The following is a 17,494-nucleotide window of genomic DNA, read 5'->3' as shown; positions in this document are numbered from 1 at the left end:
GTGGAACTTCATCTTTGTGTATCTGACTGCAGCATCTAGGTAGGATTGGCTGTGCACAAACTTTGATGAAAAACACAAATGAAGAAACAGAGCAAAATGGAGGGATTCTTCTTCTGTGATAACTGCTTTTGGTGCTCTTTGTAAATATTACAAGTGGAAAATATTCAAGTTAGTGTCCCCTCAAACTGCATTTCACTCAGTAATACGTGCTTGGTTTTTGAAACATAACTGCCTCTCAAGTCTGGTTAATAAAAGAAAAAAAGTATTTTATTTAATTTGCGTTTTCTATTTTTTCTGCCTTGGTATAAGAGTTTCCAACAACGTACAAAAGCATGGGCTGATGCACAGAGCACTGTGCAATAGGGGGACTCCCTACATGCTAGGGGATGCATCTGGCAAGTTGAGTCATGGCAGGAGAGATGACACGAACAGCCAAGATGGTGCTGCTTAGCTGGATGATCTGCAGTTGTTTACAGGGGTCCATGAACCACAGGCTGTACTACGTGCATTAGATGAAGTGTTAATTTTACTGAAGCCGTCTCTGGAGGCTGCTTTTCACGAGAGAGTAATACAAATATGCTTGGAGTGCTTGTTCTTCCCAAACACCTGCCACCACTTAGTTGTACTTGTGGATTTGCTAGTATTGCTGAACAAGGTCATTTCAATCTCCATTGCATTTAGTGGCTAGTTCTGCCCTTCCGTGGATGCTATATGAAATGTCTACTGCTGGCTTATTGAAAAAAATAGGGCCTGCCTGGATGCCCTGATGAGAGCTCCCTCATCCCGTGAAAAATGAGAGGATGTGACAGTGCGTGCTAAGCTGTCTCCTCACTAAGGATTGTGCTTTCCTTAGAAATGCTACCGCCGTGGACCTGCGATTTTCCTTGCTCACAGCCACGTGCCCTTCCTGATGCCCAGGGAGACGGCAGGTGAGACGGGCTCTGATGAAGCAGCAAGCTGTGCCAGAACCGGGCAGAAGAAAGAGCCTTTGGGTCCCTGTGCCCAAATGTTGCTATTTGATCTCCTGAGCAAGACAGAGAACAGGATATACTGCAATACGTTCACCTGAAATGCTTTTCTTCCCCGAGAATACTTAGGATAATGTGAATTTTTACTACTGTTGTCTCTGTTCTTTCTTCTCCAAGTGCAGCGTGTAACTGTGTATGTTAAGAAAACTTGAGCAGGTTAGCTGATTTCCAGTTTTTTGTTTCTTTGATTACTTTGAGATTGAAAAATAGACAGGACTGAATAAGAAGTCGTAAAAGACTTAATCTTTCACTCAGTTTCTCTAAATTAAACCAAAACAACAGTAGCAAATCCAGGAATCCTATTAAAGATGACCTACATAGTGGGAATAAAATTGGGCTTATATCCCCTTTTGCTTCCTAATTTACTGTCAAGAAATCTGTGAAGTATTTTTTTAGTGTCCATTTTTTTATTGTCACTTGAAAACATAATTCCTACCTGCTTTGGGCATGATGCTTCTGGATGGGGAACTAGCAAACTGAGGGCATTTCAAAAGCCAAGAGAGTGAAAGCTGAGCAAGGGAGATGTGACAGGGATTTAGGCCATGGCGATGATTCAAAGGGTTTGTCAGCAGAGCTTTAGCACAGAGCGCTTCCAGCAAGCCCCTGAGAGGAGATGGAGATTATACCAGGAAAATAGCTTTTCTGTTGGTGAAGCTTAAATCAGTCTTTCAAACAGAGCAAGTTAAACTGCTTCTTCTCTAAGGCTGTTGATCAGTGCAGTCGAGTTGGTTAGGATTTTTTTTTTTTCTTTACTCGTTCTGCAATGACATAGTTATTCTGCAGGATGTTTCGAAAGTAAGCCTGGCCTTCTCAAAATCCATAAAGCAGATTGTTGGACATTGATTAGTGACCACTTGAATGTTTTATTGACACTTCAGAGAAAAAAATGCTTAATTAAAAATCTAAAACCTTGTACACTCTTAGAATTTAATGAAAAAGTAAATATATAGCCTCTGAGGTATCCAGCAAGTCCTTCCAAGAATATTGTGGAAGAAGAGTCTTGGCATTCCTGATAATTCTAGAAAATATTGCTAGAAAAACAACCGTAGGGGGGAAAACCCTTATTGTAATAAATCTGGACAGCAGAGAAAAGAAAGTTAAAAGCCCAATTAAAGATAAAGATTAAAGACACTGCAGAACACTGAGTGCAGCAAACCAGACATGGCTAAAGCTTGTTTATATCTTTAAATAAATACGGATATGTAGGAATGAAAACTGACTCATTGTTCAGAGGAATTTACTGAGCAGTAACAAAAGTGGGCAGGAATAATAAATGATGTAGCCCTTCAGTTATTTACAGGGAGAAGACGAAGCTCACACACACAATTATGGCGCTTGTGTTATTGCTATTCCCACTAAAAGTAATAGGAAATGTGCACATCTCATCCTGCGAATATAGCAGAATACTGCCTGTGCTGTTTTATGTACAGAATTTTAACAAATCAAAGTGATAAAATATTACTGTGCATTTAGTTGCATCTGTTTCTCTGGGAATCTTATCTAAAAAGGGTTTTCCCCAGAATCTGTCTCTCTTAGAATACAATGGGGTTTTACTTTGCTTGTTAAATTAAAATTACTGAGACTTCTTGCACTGCAGTCTTTAAAGAGATGGATCATTTGCTTTACTGCTAAAGCTGGAGAAGTCCTCTACTCTGCGGAGTGGCGTTATTTTTAGGGGCGACACTTTCCACTGTTGCAGAATGCTGGCATCTTTTTTCTCCCAACTTTCACTGTTTTAAAAACAGGAGATTGCAGCACGCTGAGTCTGTCAGGACCCAGTGTAAGGAGCGTTTTGCAACTAGACCAAGAAGAAGCTGAGATATGGCTGGGAGTAAAGCATGCTGCTGAGTTGTCAGCTACTCTTCGTAGTCTGACTTACCTCCTGAAGCCTCCTCTTGTTCTATAAAACCTCCTAAAGGAAGGTTAAAGCCATCTTCACTTTATTTCCTCCTCTCTTTCTTGCTTTGCAGCTCTGAATCTGGGCCTAGAATTCCCTAACGAAGTTTGACAGACCGTTAGTGCGTAACTAACTCATTTTCCAAAGCAGGCAAAAGACTATTGGGAGGCTGGAAAGTTACTCTGATGGGCTCTGCGGTTGGCATGACGTGGAGTGATATCTCTATGGTAGAATTGCACAATTGCTCGAGTATTGAGTCTTGTTCTCACTGCTCAGGGGGACAGATTTATGCTTTAATTACTGGACTAGTTAGTGCAGCCGACTCAGAGCCTGTTGTTTTATAACTGCTTGAAAGAGTACCAGGCTGTGTTGTAAGATTTTTTTTTTAAATGGAATACATAAAATGAGCAAAAAGAACATATGGTGTGATTATATGCATATGTAATCTCTAGGAGAACTATTGCAGTGGTTTTAGCTTCCCTAGATTTAGCTGTTTAGGAATAATGTAATGAGTCTCAGTGCCTGGAATTTGAGGATTTTTTTTTTTAAGGTCAAGATAGTATTTGTTGTAAAACTAGTGAGATAGTTTTAGTATTCTACTTCATTGTAAGCATGGTTATGCTGGATTTTAGGCTCAGTTTACTGTAGGGAGGATGTTTGTGATTAACGAAACAAATCCCGTGTGTTTGTTGATCCGTATGGATTTTTTCATGCATTTGTCTTAGGGAGTGCTGTTAGAACCAGTTCATTTTCTGAGTCCGTACGTAGTATGGATTGCGTGTCATTGCAGCTGGATAGTCTTTTGCGCAAAAAAAATCCCGTGTCCATATATAGCACAAGAACTAGGTTTGCTTAAATATACTCAGGGATTTGAAGGTGGTATTCACTTTCCAGGGATCCCGTTTGGTTTAAATGTTTCATGAAAGCAACTGCAACTACAGTTTATCAACAGTCATGTGTAAGATCAGCATGGATCCGCTACAGCGGAGCTAAATTGAGTGTTTCATATATTTTGCTCTTCCATCTCTTTCTCTTTGCTCTATACGATAGTAACCAATGACTAAAACTCCCAAGCCCAAAGTGGCGTTTTACAGAAACTGTAACCTGAAATGAGGTATCTTTCTGCTGTGTTTTCTTCACCCCCCTATGTTTTCAGAAATGAGTACATGATGTAAAAATCTTCCATTCAGCCCTGTATCCTGTGCAGGATATCTAGGTTACTGTGTGTACACTTGCCACTTGGTTGTTACTAATGAGAGCTAGCAGCGGAATGATCCTCTCCCTCCCTTCTTTGGTAAAAGTAGCCAGCCAGGCCTCTTCTTCCTACGTATAAATTTGTTAAATTGTCTGCTCTGAGAATCTCTGCCTGTTTCCCTTCTCACTCCTTTGGCTCCTGTGTTACAGAGTCTTTCTCAAGTTCATGGCTGGGGCAGCTCACCATCTCCAGGAGCTAAGGTCACTCTGGGCTCCCCACCTACTCCTGGCTCCCAAACCAAACCAGGAGGGAAGGGGAGTAGTGGGAGAAAAAACTTGAGAAAAGCTGGCTGCAGTAAATGGTTTCTGGCCGAGGGGAGGCTCACTGGGATTCTCTTCCTGCAAATTTTCATTATAGGGACGTTTTACTTCCCCACAGCTACAGAGCCAGCCCATCTTTTCTTCCTTTTCCTTCTTCCTTTCCTTGCTGACTCAGGCTCCAACTCAACTTATGAAACTGAATAAATAAGACTTTTCAGGATTTCCTGGTGATTCAATGGCTAAAGTTATATACAATCCTTATAGTCTCTTCTCATTCAAAATTACTGTAGTTTCTGTCATTTTAACTTTATCAGTTGTTCTAACCCTTATTTGCATTTTTTCTAACCTTTCTAATCTCTGGTCCAAGCTCTGGGAAGTAGATTGTGCAGGTGACCGTGAAGTCTCACAGTTGTGGGCAAGTTTTCCACAAAGCTTATCCACAGCATGGATTATGCCTATAGTTACAAAAACTAAACTATAGCTGTAGCTCCCTAAAACTGCTCTAATAGAAGAATCAATCTGAAGGAGGTTTCTGACATACATAGTTATAAATATATGACTATGAAATAGAATTTATCTTCTTCAACCTTAAATTAACAGGATTCAAAAGTCATCCTAGCATGAGAAAGAACAATATTACTGAAGATGACAGAATTACACTGGCTTTTGTAACTTGTATTGGGCCATAGTTCATATATTATTATACACTAAATACAGTTAATATTTTCTCTTAGAAAATGTTCTGTTCAACTTGATTAAATGCTATTGTGCTACTTCCAGTACTTTAAAAAAAATCATATTTCATGTTTTGTAATTTATTCTCTCAATTTTTCATTTTTGTGAGGGAGGAGAGGAGAGGAAAAGTCTTACAGGGAAAACACGTTTTACATTTATTCCTTACCCTTGACTTTTTGTCTGCTTCTTCCCTATTCAGAAATTTATAGAGTTTGAAGATGCCTTGGAGCAGGAGAAGAAAGAACTACAAATCCAAGTGGAACACCTTGAATTTCAGACTCGACAGCTGGAGCTGAAGACCAAAAACTATGCAGATCAGAGTAAGCCAAGCTGTGCACCAGATATGATTATGTAGTTGGCTTTCCATGAGTGTATACTGCTACTCTGAAGTATTTTTCATTTGTTTGTTTGTATTTTAAAGTAATTTATACAAAGCCTGGAATCTCCAGCTATCCCTTACTTTGGTAGGAACTTCTGAGCCATCTAAAGGATAGGATGTATCTAACACTGATTTGATAGAGGCCTCATTTTCTCCTGCGGGGAACATGCTCAGTCTCTCCAGCTGCAATATTTGGGCCATTGGTGAAGCTTCAGAACCTGGTTTCCAGTTTCTTTGTCTCTGAACAGAACTACCCTTTTTTTTTTCTTTTTGTATGAACTATCACGTTTAATTTTTTTTAAAGCTACTTCCCTCACATGTGCGACTGTGTTTTGTTGGCTGAGGTTCCCATCAGAAGTAATTGGTGTTTTGTCTAGTATTCCTGCTCCTCAAATAGCCAGAGGAGCCCACCAAAAGCATAATTTGAACTGTCATCAAACTAGCACATCTGTAGGACACCAGTCTACTGCTGAAGAACTCTGCTTCTAAACTGTCTTTGCACTGTCTGGTCTGCTCATTTTGGGAACATATTGGTAACCATGAAATGAGTTTGCAGTGAAAATCAGATTCCATAATGTGCATTATTCTGTTTCTGTTTGTTTTGCTCAGTAGGTATGAATTTGTTTCTAACAAAAAATGTTTATTTTGTAGTATAAGCTTTGAGAACCTTCTAGTTTCTTTGGGGAGCCTAATGTGTATGTGAGCTGATGGTTGGAATCTTTTCTTGGTAGTTTCACGACTGGAGGAACGTGAATCAGAAATGAAGAAAGAATATAATGCTCTACATCAACGTCACACAGAGGTAGGCTGTCATCTCATTTTTTTCTAAAAAAATAAACTCTTAGTCCATATATAAAATCATGTCAAAGAATTGAGCTTTACGATACTAGTGATGACTATAGCTTCTGAACTTTCGGAATAGTGCCCCACTACCCCATCTCCCACTGCCAGCTAGCCTCCAGGAGACATTTTTCATTATTTTTGGATACACTCTTTTGTGGACCTTCTGTTATGATATTAAGCTTAAGTCATTTTTTGACCCTATTTCTGTCAGATTTTCTGTCAGATTAGTCCATTCACTTATATCATCAGCTTAAAAGAATAGCAAAGACAAGGATGCGTGCAAAAAAGAAAGGGAATTAGAAATGGATGCTGGAGAATATCAAGCAAAAGCAGAATTGAAGTCTTTTCTGTTCTTTTGTTTGGCTTATGGGTTTTTCCCTCTTCACAGATGATCCAGACTTATGTGGAACACATTGAGCGATCCAAGATGCAGCAAGTTGGTGGAAATAATCAAACTGAGGGAAGTCTACCTGGAAGAAGGTAGGGCCATAACCTCTCCATGTAACGTATGCCATCCAGGAACTTACAAGCCGAGTGCATGTATTTGAGAGCGAAAGAAACCAGAACAGGGATCTTTCCCTGTGAGCATGGATTGTAGTTGAAAGCTTATTTGTAATGGGTTGTGCGTAAGTTGTAGGTAAGTTTTCTAAGGCTTGGTGAAGAGGAGCTTTGTTACATGTTCTGTTACAAAGCTTAGGCTTTGCCATGCTACTATTGTTATGGGTCTCTGGAAAAATAAGTTTTTATTTTCAGGTGGCATGTAAAAAGCATATAAAATGAATGGGGATGGCAGAGAGTATACGGTTGCGTGTGTGTGTGTTTTCGTGTGTTTGCGTGATAGAAGGCAACAAAAATATAGCAATTAAATGCATTAGCTCATATTTGATTTCTCCTGTTTCTTCAAGGGAAGATTTCTGTAGAGTCAGTCATCTGATAGATCTCCTTATGCCCAAGAAAGTGATTTTCCCCCCCATTTTCACAGCATCAAACCAGTAAGAATCAGGCTTTTTTTAAAGAATGACAGCAGTAGGAAAGAACTTCAGTGTGTAAAATCACTAGTCCTTAGATCAAATTTAAAGCAGAAAAGTTGCAGTTGCATTGATTTCAGTACAGATACTTGTGATTTTAACCAGTGTGAAGAAACCAGATGCTTTCTCTGTGCTGAGTTTATATACCAATAATAATACCCATGGGGTGAGAAATAACAAAGGAGAAGTTCCAGAAATATTGGTTAGAGAAGTAATAGATTACATAACACATAATATTAATCTACTCGGATCAAGCACGGTCTATTAAGTGACTCAGCCATAAGAAAGATGTTCTCTGTGGGAATTCTTATGCATGTCAAATTATTATTTGTGTTAATCATTACATGCTAATGATATGATTAACACTGTTATGACACACTCTAACCCAGAAAGTTTTAAACTAAAACAGTAGTCCCCAGGGGAACATTATTGACCAAGTAATGTGCTGAAGGAAATTCAATCTTTTTGTACTTCTTGCTTGTTCTTTTTTAACTTTTTAACAACTTCTGGCCTTGAGCAATATCAAAAGGTTTTGCACACGTATTGACCACAAGCCATGGGAGCTGTTGGTCTAAAAATAGGCAGAGACAGTACCAGCAGCACAGGAATACTTGGAAGAGATGGCCAGCTAACTACGTTCTCTCTGGCCTCTTATAAAATATCTCTGAACTTCACTTGGTTAATATCTCTGAACTTTGTTCAGAAATAAATCTTCAGAGAGCATTAGGCTAAGAAAAGGAGTAGGGATGGCATATCAGAGTATACACAGGGGAGAAGACATGGAGTTGAAAATAATGGAAAAAATAGGTAAGCAGAAAGCCATGAAGATTTTTGAAGGGGAAGCAGTATTATCTGACAGAAATGGTGAAATACAAAAGAGCATCGAGCAAAGTTTAGAGATGAAGAAGGAGTAAAATTACTTGAAATTAAGAATACAAGAAGGTAGTAAGAATAAAGGACAAATAAGCAAGGGTATTGTAGTACCTTGTATTTAGGTCTGTGACATTTGAATACCAGAGTGTCAGTTGCCTTTGAAGTAATGTAATTGAATGGAATTTTCAGGTCCTGACATTAAAAACAAAAACAAAAACCAACAACAGCAACAAAAACCAACCAAAACTAAAGCCCTCTGTCTGCTATGGCTTCCTTTTACTGGATTAGACTGCTCTGGAACAAGCTGAACCAGATTGCCAAAGTTTTGACTGTGTATTGTAAATGAGAAAGAGAAAGGGAGAGAAAAAGCGACCCCCTGTGAAAGAGGCTTGGGGAAGGGGGGGGAGGACGGGAACAGTACAAGGCATGTGTCTTCAGAAACTTTGGTAAATAGCCTGGGACTCCTGCCAGATCCCCTGCAGCCTTGAAATTCATACTGTGACTAGCACATTGTTTTCTGCCAGAGCGTCGTGATTTGAATGGAATGCAAGAGACCCTACCAGATTAGGAAAGAGTCAATCTCTGGTTTGGTACTGATGACATACTTGTGCTCACTAACTACAAAAAAATCCACAGTTGAAGCTACTCCAGTGCTGTGCAGCTCTGCTAAGATGCCTGCGCATGAGTTCTTAGACACTGCATGGTAGGGAGTGAACAGGATAGACTAGATCATTTCAGGTGGGTGGGAAATGCCAGTTAGGTTGAAAGAGGTAGTTGTTTTACAGGAATAAGAATAGCCATGCTGATATCTGCATTTATATCCTGCTGCTATTTCTGTGTCTCAGGGACTGGGGGAGCTGTGAGCTTCAAGAGCAGACGTGACACATCATGGCTTGAAGTAAAATGCCAGTTCGTTTTCCCATTTCCTTAGTTCTATAGAGAGAACCTCAGCCCCACTGCCATTCAATAGGCAGAAAAGTTTTAACAACATCACAAGGGCAGAAAGGTGACAGATTTAAACAGTTTTCCCTTCAACTCAGAGGCAGACTGACTCATCTAGTTTTTCTCCCACATGTTCTCTCTGCTTTACAATGCAGTTCTGAATCAGACCTATAAGGAATTGGGTCAGGAGGCTTCTGAGTAGGTCTGGATGAGCTCCTTTTTTAGGCACTTGTCCAAGGTTTTCAAAGTTCTAGAACTGGTCTCCTGTACATGCCACCTCTGCAGAACTGTTTTTCCAAAATTAACAGTTTTACCTAAAACTGAAACAACTGATGCATGATCAATGCTCCCTCTCTCCCAGCTCTGCCAGGAAAAAATACAGGTTTTAGTCTTTTGAAGTAGTGCCTATTTGCTATTTCATCACCACCTGTAATAATTAGATACTTTTGTAGCTGTGACTACAAGAATAACTTGTGGCTGGAACATACTGGTATCTTAAAGAAAGATCCTACCTTTATTTTGAATCAGTTAATATGATCTGTATATTCTAGAAATTTATATTTATATTATGCAAGGCTACCAGAGCCTTTTTACAGAATGGATGTAAAGGAAAGAAAGCCACAGTTCTGTGTAGATCAAGGGAGACTGTGCCATGGAATCACTGAATGGTTGAGGTTGGCAGGGACCTTTAGAGACCATCTAGTCCAAGCCCCCTCCTCAAGCAGGCTCACCTAGAGCACGTTGCCCAGGAGCCTGTCCACACAGCTTCTGAATAGCTCCAAGGAAGGAGACTCCACAACCTCTCTGGGCAACCTGTTCCAGTGCTCAGTCACCCTCACAGTAAAGAACTTTTATATTCTGACAGAACGTGCCTGTTGCCTCTTGTCCTGTCACTGCGCACCACTGAGAAGAGTGTGGACCCATTGTCTTTACACCCTCCCTTCAGATATTTATACGCACTGATAAGATCCACCACCACCCCCCAAGCCTTCTCTTCTTTCTCCAGGCTGAGCAGTCCCAGCTCGCTCTGCATTTCCTCCCATGACAAAGGCTCCATTCCCTTCATCATCTCAGTAGCCCTTCACTGGACTTGCTCCAGTAGCTCCATGTCTGTCTCATACTGGGGAGCCCAGACCTGGACACAGTACTCCAGGTGTGGCCTCACCGGGGCTGAGTAGAGGGCAAGGATCACCTTCCTTGACATACTGACAACACTCTTCCTAATGCAGTCCAGGACGCTGTTGGCCTTCTTTGCCACAAGGGCATACTGCTGGCTCGTGGTCAGCTTGTCCACCAAGACTCCCAGGTCCTTCTCTGCAGAGCTGCTTTCCATCAGGTCAGCCCCCAGCCTGTCCTGGTGCCTGGGGTTATTCCTCCCTAGGTGCAGGACCTTGCACTTGCCTTTGTTGAACTTCATGAGGTTCCTCTCCAGCCTGTCCAGGTCTCTCTGAATGGCAGCACAGCCTTCTGGGGTATCAGCCACTCCTCCCAGTTTTGTATTGCTAGCAAACTTGCTGAGGGTGCACTCTGTCCCTTCATGCAGTTCATTGTTGATGATGCTGAACAGGACTGGACCCAGTATTGACCCCTGGGGTACACTGCTACTTACTGGCCTCCACATAGACAATACACCACTGATCACAACCCTCTGAGCTCTGCCATTCAGCCAGTTTTCAGTCCACCTCACTGTCTTATCAACTAGCCCATACTCCATCAGCTTGTCTATGAGGATGTTACGGGAGACAGTGCTGACACTGTTTTACTCAAGCCTTACCAAATCAAGACAGACAGCATCCACTGCTCTCCCCTTACCTACCCATCCTGTCATTCCATCAGAGAAAGCCGTTAGGTTGGTTAAGCATGATTTGCCCTTTGCGAACCCATGCGAACTACTCCCAATCACCTTGTCCTTCACGTGCCTGGAAATGAATCCAGGGTTGTCCTTCATGTGCCTGGAAACGAATCCAGGGAATGTGTCCAGGAGTAGTTGTTCCATCACCTTTCTAGGGATTGAGGTGAGGCTCACTGGCCTTAGTTCCCTGGGTSCTCCTTCTTGCCCTTTTTGAAGACTGGAGTGACATTTGCTTTCTTCCAGTCCTCAGCTGGACTCCTCAGCTCACCTCTCCTGATCACCATGACCTCTCAAAGATGACTGAGAATGGCTTTGCAATGACATCGGCCAGCTCCTTTATCACTCATGGATGCATCCCAGCAGGATCTGTGGACTTTTTTGTGTCCAGTTTGTTTAAGTGATCCCTAACCTGATTCTCCTCTACCAAGGGAAAGTGTTCCTTTCTCCAGACTTTCCCCTCTGGTCCCTGGGGCCTCGGATTCTGAAGGCCAGTAGTAAAGACTGAGGCAAAGGCAGCCTTCAGTATCTCAGCCTTTTCTGAGTCCTTTGTCACCAAGGCCCCTGCCACATTCAGCAGCAGGCCCCCATTTTTCTTTAGTCTTCCTTTTGTTACCGAAGTATTTACAGAAGCCCTTCTTGTTGTCCTTGATATTCCTCGCCAGATTAAACTCCAGATGGGCCTTGATCTTCCTAGACCCATCTCCGCATACTCAGATAATGTCCTTCTATTCTTCCCAGATTGTCTGTTCCTGCTTCCACCTGCAGTATACTTTCTTTTCATCTTGAGTTTTTCCAGAAACTCCTTGTCCATCCATGCAGGTCTCCTGCCCTCTTTGCTTGACTTCTTGCTCACTGGGATGCACCATTCTTGAACTCAGAAGAGGCGATCCTTGAATATCCACCAGCTTTCTTGGAACCCCCTTCCTTCTAGGACCCTATCCCAAGGAATTCTTCCAAGAGGGTCCTGAAGAGGCCAAAGTCTGCTCTCCTGAAGTCCAGGGTCATGATACTGCTCTTTGCCCTTCTCCCTCAAGATCCTGAACTCCACCATCTCATGGTCACTGCAGCCAAGGTTCTCCCCAACCTTCACATCCCTAACCAGCCATTCTTATTTGTAAGTACGAGGTCCAGCAGAGCACCTCTCCTCATTGGCTCCTTTATCACCATTATCAGGAAGTTGTCGTCGATGCTCTCCAGGAGCCTTTTGTATTGCTTGTGCCCTGCTGTGTTGTCCCTCCAGCAGGTATCGAGGTGGCTAAAGTGCCCCATGAGGACCAGGGCCTGCAAATGTGGAGCTACTTCTGTCTGTCTGTAAAAGGCTTCATCTACTTCTTCCTGATCCGGTGGCCTATAGCAGACACCCACAACAGTGTCACCCATATTAGTCTGCCCCTTAATGCTTACCCAGAAGCTCTCAGTCAGCCCATTGTCCACCCCATGGCAGAGCTCCATACATTCCAGCTGCTCTCATGTAAAGGGCAACTCCCCCTCTTCACCTTCCTGGCCTGTCCTTCCTAAAGAGCCTGTATCCATCCATTGCAGCATTCCAGTTGTCTGAGCTTCCTCCTGCTTATCCCCCATGCGGCATGCATTAGGGTGCAGGCACTTCAGAGAGGCACCCAAGTGTGCTGTTTTCCCAGAAGGGGTGTGAGAGGTTTCCCCATACTGCTATCTTGTAGGTACTTCCTTATCTACATGCAAATGCAGGAGGTGCCCCCACCTAAGTCCTATTTTGTTGACTGTGTGTTCCCTGTAACTCTCTCCCTCCACAATCATTCCTAGTTTAAAGCCCTCCTTACCAGATCAGCCAGCCTGTTGGTAAAGATGCTTTTGCCCCACCTAGTGAGGTGGATCCTGTCTCTCCCAAGTAGACTGGGATATTCTAACAGGGTCCAATGGTGATAAAAAACCAAAACCCTGTTACCAACACCAGCTACGCAGCCTATTGTTGACTCACAGTTGACTCCATCCATTCCTCCTCACATTTTTCACCCTCCTTGGCAGGATTGCAGAGAAAGCCACCTGGGTCCCCATACCCCTGACTGCTGCACCCAGAGCTCTCTAGTCACATTTGATACTTTAAGTTGTCCTTGGTAGTATCATTGGTGCCCAGACGGAAGAGCAGCAGGGGGTAATAGTCAGAGGGATGGGCAAGCCTCAGCAGACTCTCCACATATCTCAGATTCAAGCCCTTGGCAAGCAGCAAACCTCTTGATGAAGGGTCAGGTTGGCAGATGGGTGCCTCTGTCCCCTACAGTAGGGAGTCACCCACTACTATCACTTGCTGCTGCCTCCAGGTGCTCCTAAATGGCTCAGGGTCCATCAGCCCAGATGCTTTGCTTGAAAGCGCATCTGGCTCCTCCTCAGCTTTGAGGGCGGTGAGCCTGTTCTATAGCTGCAAGCCTTTAGTAGGAGCAGGAGCCTTCCTCCTGGTACTAGGAGTCACCAGCTTCCAACCTTCACCTTCCTTGGAGTTTTCATTTACTGTCCTGCTAGACATGGACTCTGCCTGTGTCTCCACTGCAGTTAGTGCTCTTGAAGCTGTAGGGTCTCCAAGAAGATCCTGTCCATCTCTCTCTCTCTCATCCTGTAACTCCTCCTGTAACTCCTTCTGTTGATGACACAGCTCTTCAACAGCAGCACACCTCCTGCAGGAAGGAAGACACTCTGCCCCAGCCTCCCTGCAACCTGAGACTTGCAGAGCTGCATCCTCCATCGGAAGCTCTGTCTGGGTCAAAGCCTCTGACATAGCAAGGACAGCTACTCCCACAGCCGCTGGGGAACATGCACTGTGGTGCATCAGAACCACACCTGAGGATGTGTATGCTGGTCTGAACTGAGATGAGGACTCCTTCTTTGCAAACTGCTGCATCTGTTGGCTGTGTTCTGGGCCTGGCTCTTACACGGACCTCTCCCTACCCCTGGCTAAAAGGGTGCTTGAACCTCCCTGGTCAAGTATTTACCCTTCCTCTTCTGACAGTCAAATATTCCAGAATATATACAGAATATTTTACAGTATTTCCTCTAGAGAGGAGTAACTAAAGGCTGTGATGGATATTAAAGGGGCTGTAGTGAGTTATCTTGGTGTTATATTTTCTGCAAAATTGTAAATTAATCTCACAACAGACAGAGATTTAGAATAATAAAAATAATTACAAAATACAGCGTTCGGTGTCTGCCAGTTACTCTGGCCATTTCTTGATTGAAGATTATGGTGAACTCAGTATCCAAATGGATTGTTTAAAATATAAAAATCTATTGGCAAAAAAAGATGGCAAAAAAAGATAGCAAAAGATAGACGGCAGTCTTTCTAGGCAAATGGGACAGGCCTGATGGGCGCAGAATGCAAGATAAGACATGGTGTAAAAATAACTGGTAGTTCGTAGATGTTCTGAATACAAGAGCAGGTGTCATTCATAAAAGCTCCTTTGTGCCTGACTGTTCTTCTTCTTTCTCCTCTCTCCCTGGTGGTCTGGGAATTTAGCGTGTTCCCAGAACCCAGGCTGATCCTTGTTTCACAACATTAATGGGATGAGGATGTTAGGCTTGTTTCTCTTCCCACGTATCCTTCAGTAAATTATATATCTGTAGAAGTTCTTCCACTGTAAAACATAAAAATAATATAGGCAAAAGCGTGCTCAGAGCCTCCCTGTTTTAAATGGTGGCTCTTAGATGTATCTGCCAAGTTTGGACTGCATGGTGGAAATTGATTTTAATGAGATTTCCCTTCCCTAAGTTTCTCATAAGCTCAAGTTAATTGTGACTTCATGCTATCATTCAGTGAAAGAGAAGTGCAGTGAAAAGCATTGCTGGTAGTATCTGCAAGACCACCATTCTCCTGGGGTGAAGGGCAAAACTTTCATCAGGAGTTGTCTCTCTGTACTAGAGAAATGGCAGTTTTTCATGGATTTAAGTGTGGCCTATTGCTAGTCCCCTGAAAGAGGGGGGAGAAAAAAAAGAGAAAGGCTATACATTGTACGTCTGTCAAAGCCCCTGACAGGGCTTTGACCTGAATTTGTATGAAGAACCAGTGGGAAACAGGGCTTTTTCCTTCATTTCAAGCTTTGCACTGTTCCTGTGTGTGTGTGTGGCTCTGTATTTGTATTAGCACAAGCATTTCTGCTGGGTATGTGTTTCTGTGTCACTACACAGCTGTGTATGGATGAGCACCAGCATTTGTGCATCCCGGTGCACTGATGTGCATTGGGGGGAGGTACGGGCATACATTTCTCACAGCCTTCCTAGGTGTCTACATGAATGCATTTGTTCATTTTCATCCATGGATGTGCTTGGGTGTGTTTTGTGTGGTTATACTACATAGGTGCATATTTGCATAAGTCCACGAATGCTCTAAGTGTGTTTGCCTATCACTTTGAGAAACGTTTGTGCAAGAACTGTCAGGGTACGTGGGTGTTTCTCGCCATCGGAGAGGGGTGAGGAGTGGGGTGTGCACTTCTGCACTGTGTGAGTATGGGGGCATGGATACACCGTGTCCGTTGGAGGGCTGCACGTTTGCATGACCTTTGCTCTCTAATGGTTGTTTTTTTGTCTCGCTTCTTGTGTGATTGCCGCTCTGTTTTGGCTGTTATGTTTGTCACTGCAGTCATCGCCAGCCATGGAGGAAAAGGTAAATCCTATTGCTGCATCTTAACTTTGTTAATCTTCGTTTTGGAGGTTGCAGTTGAGTGGCAATGGTGTGATGCTGGGAATGTACTGTACCGGCCTGTTTGCCGCCTCTGCCTACTGGTATCAGTGTTAGACTTGCTCATACAGGTGACAGTTTGTCAGGCTAAAGCAAGGGGAGCCAGCAAGCTGCTGCGTTAATATGTCAGGAAGAAGCTTGTGCGCTCAAAAGCAGAAGATGCTGAATTTCGATCCCAAAACCAAATCAGTCCCGTGCAATCAGATGTTTACATTTCCCATCCCTGAATGTTTAAAGATCTTTTCTCCTTTAGGCTACCATACAGTACAAAGCATCCATGTTTTCTGAGCAGGACAGAGATGCATGCTGTTGTTGGTGACTCTCAGAAGGCACTTCTGACTGTGGCCTGGGCAATGAGTCCTCTGCCCTGAGCCTGCAAAGAGAACAATTCTCATCTTCAAGTGTTGGCAAACAAACAGTTTGGTTATGTTTTATAAGCTTTAGGATGTTGCTGAAAAAGCATCCTGATCCCAGGTTTTGGCTACTGTAAACCCTTTTTTGAAGAGTTTGACATTTACCATATAAACACAAGGTGGAACAAATCATTTTTAAAAAGAGTCCCTCTATATGGGAAAGATTTGGTTTATGGTGGTTGCTCCAAAGGACTGTAGTGAGCACTCAAAATTTAGACCAGCCTTGAGGATACTCTAAACTACTTTTTTTTTTTTTTTTTAAAAGACCCAATTGGTAAAGTCAGCCCCAGGACTGGAAAGCTGCAGTTAGCTCTTCTCCAGTTTGTGTCCTTCCCCCTTCTCCAGGAGATAGAGAAGGGACGGAAAAGTGTTTCCAAAGCAACTCAGCAAGGAAATTTTGAAAGCAGTTTTCCTAGCAATCTGCGTTAAAATGCTTTCCTGAAGATCCCACAGATTCTGACACTACTGAGACCATGTGCCTCTGTGCTTTGTTCAGCGTGGAGTGTACAGTTCATACATTCACTGTACACTGAGTACTGCATCCCCTTCCATCTTAACTGTGTATGTGTTTGCATAGGAATGTAAAAATAAGCTGTGGATTCCCCAGAGAAATCTGGCAGAGATTACCTAAAGAGGTAGTATAGTTAATGTTTCTGTCAGCATGCGTATGAGATGGCTAAATTTTTAAGAAATGGCAATGCAGCTAGTGAGTTTTGTTAAGCCATCCCAGCATAGCATCAAAAAAGTGTTTATAGCATACTGTTAGGTGTTCTCTATGCACCATTTATTTTGCAGAAAATAAACTCCTTTTAGGAATGTTTTAGAGAGTTAAAGGAGCTTTTCTCCGCCTGTGAAGCATGACTCCCTTAGGACCATCATTATAACCTGAAAAAGAGGAAAGATATGAAACTACCATTTAAAGCAGCTCTAAAACTGGCTTAAAATATTTGTTTTTCATCCTGAGTGGAGTGATTCCTTTAAAAAAGGATGTTTGGGACTTTTGGGCCATTATATCTTTAATCATAAAACTAGCAATCTTCCCTCTTCGTGGCATAAAGCTCCAATTTATAGTTTTGAATCTTTTCATGGTCTCTTGCACCTAATTGACTATAGCTTATTGTGGGCTTTAGATCAGTATGGTGACAGGGGTGAAGATTTCATATTAGGGGGAAAAAAGTTTCCCTAGTAAGTTATTTAGAAAGTAAAACACGTTTGCAGCTCTTTAGGGTCTTGGAATGATAGCAGTAGGATCAGGAGAGGTAGTTTAGTAGTAAATGTAGTAAGTCA

The 17,494-nt window shown here is 42.6% G+C and overlaps 1 protein-coding gene across 1 annotated transcript in view; it reads left to right on the top strand.

Annotated features, from left to right (window-relative positions):
* The first annotated feature begins 1,124 nt into the window (after window positions 1-1,124).
* MAPK8IP3 (mitogen-activated protein kinase 8 interacting protein 3) overlaps window positions 1,125-17,494 on the top strand; it is a 64,975-nt gene continuing 48,605 nt past the window's right edge. The window contains exons 1-5 of the mRNA XM_026071591.1: window positions 1,125-1,184; window positions 5,375-5,495; window positions 6,286-6,356; window positions 6,786-6,877; window positions 15,696-15,719. Of these exons, the coding sequence (XP_025927376.1) occupies window positions 1,164-1,184; window positions 5,375-5,495; window positions 6,286-6,356; window positions 6,786-6,877; window positions 15,696-15,719 (329 nt within the window). The 5' untranslated portion in view covers window positions 1,125-1,163. The remainder of the gene's footprint in view (window positions 1,185-5,374; window positions 5,496-6,285; window positions 6,357-6,785; window positions 6,878-15,695; window positions 15,720-17,494) is intronic.

The sequence above is a fragment of the Apteryx rowi genome, unplaced genomic scaffold (assembly GCF_003343035.1).
Source record: "Apteryx rowi isolate R43461 unplaced genomic scaffold, aptRow1 scaffold_329, whole genome shotgun sequence".
Taxonomy (NCBI): domain Eukaryota; kingdom Metazoa; phylum Chordata; class Aves; order Apterygiformes; family Apterygidae; genus Apteryx; species Apteryx rowi.
This window is presented reverse-complemented; position numbering and strand designations above follow the sequence as displayed.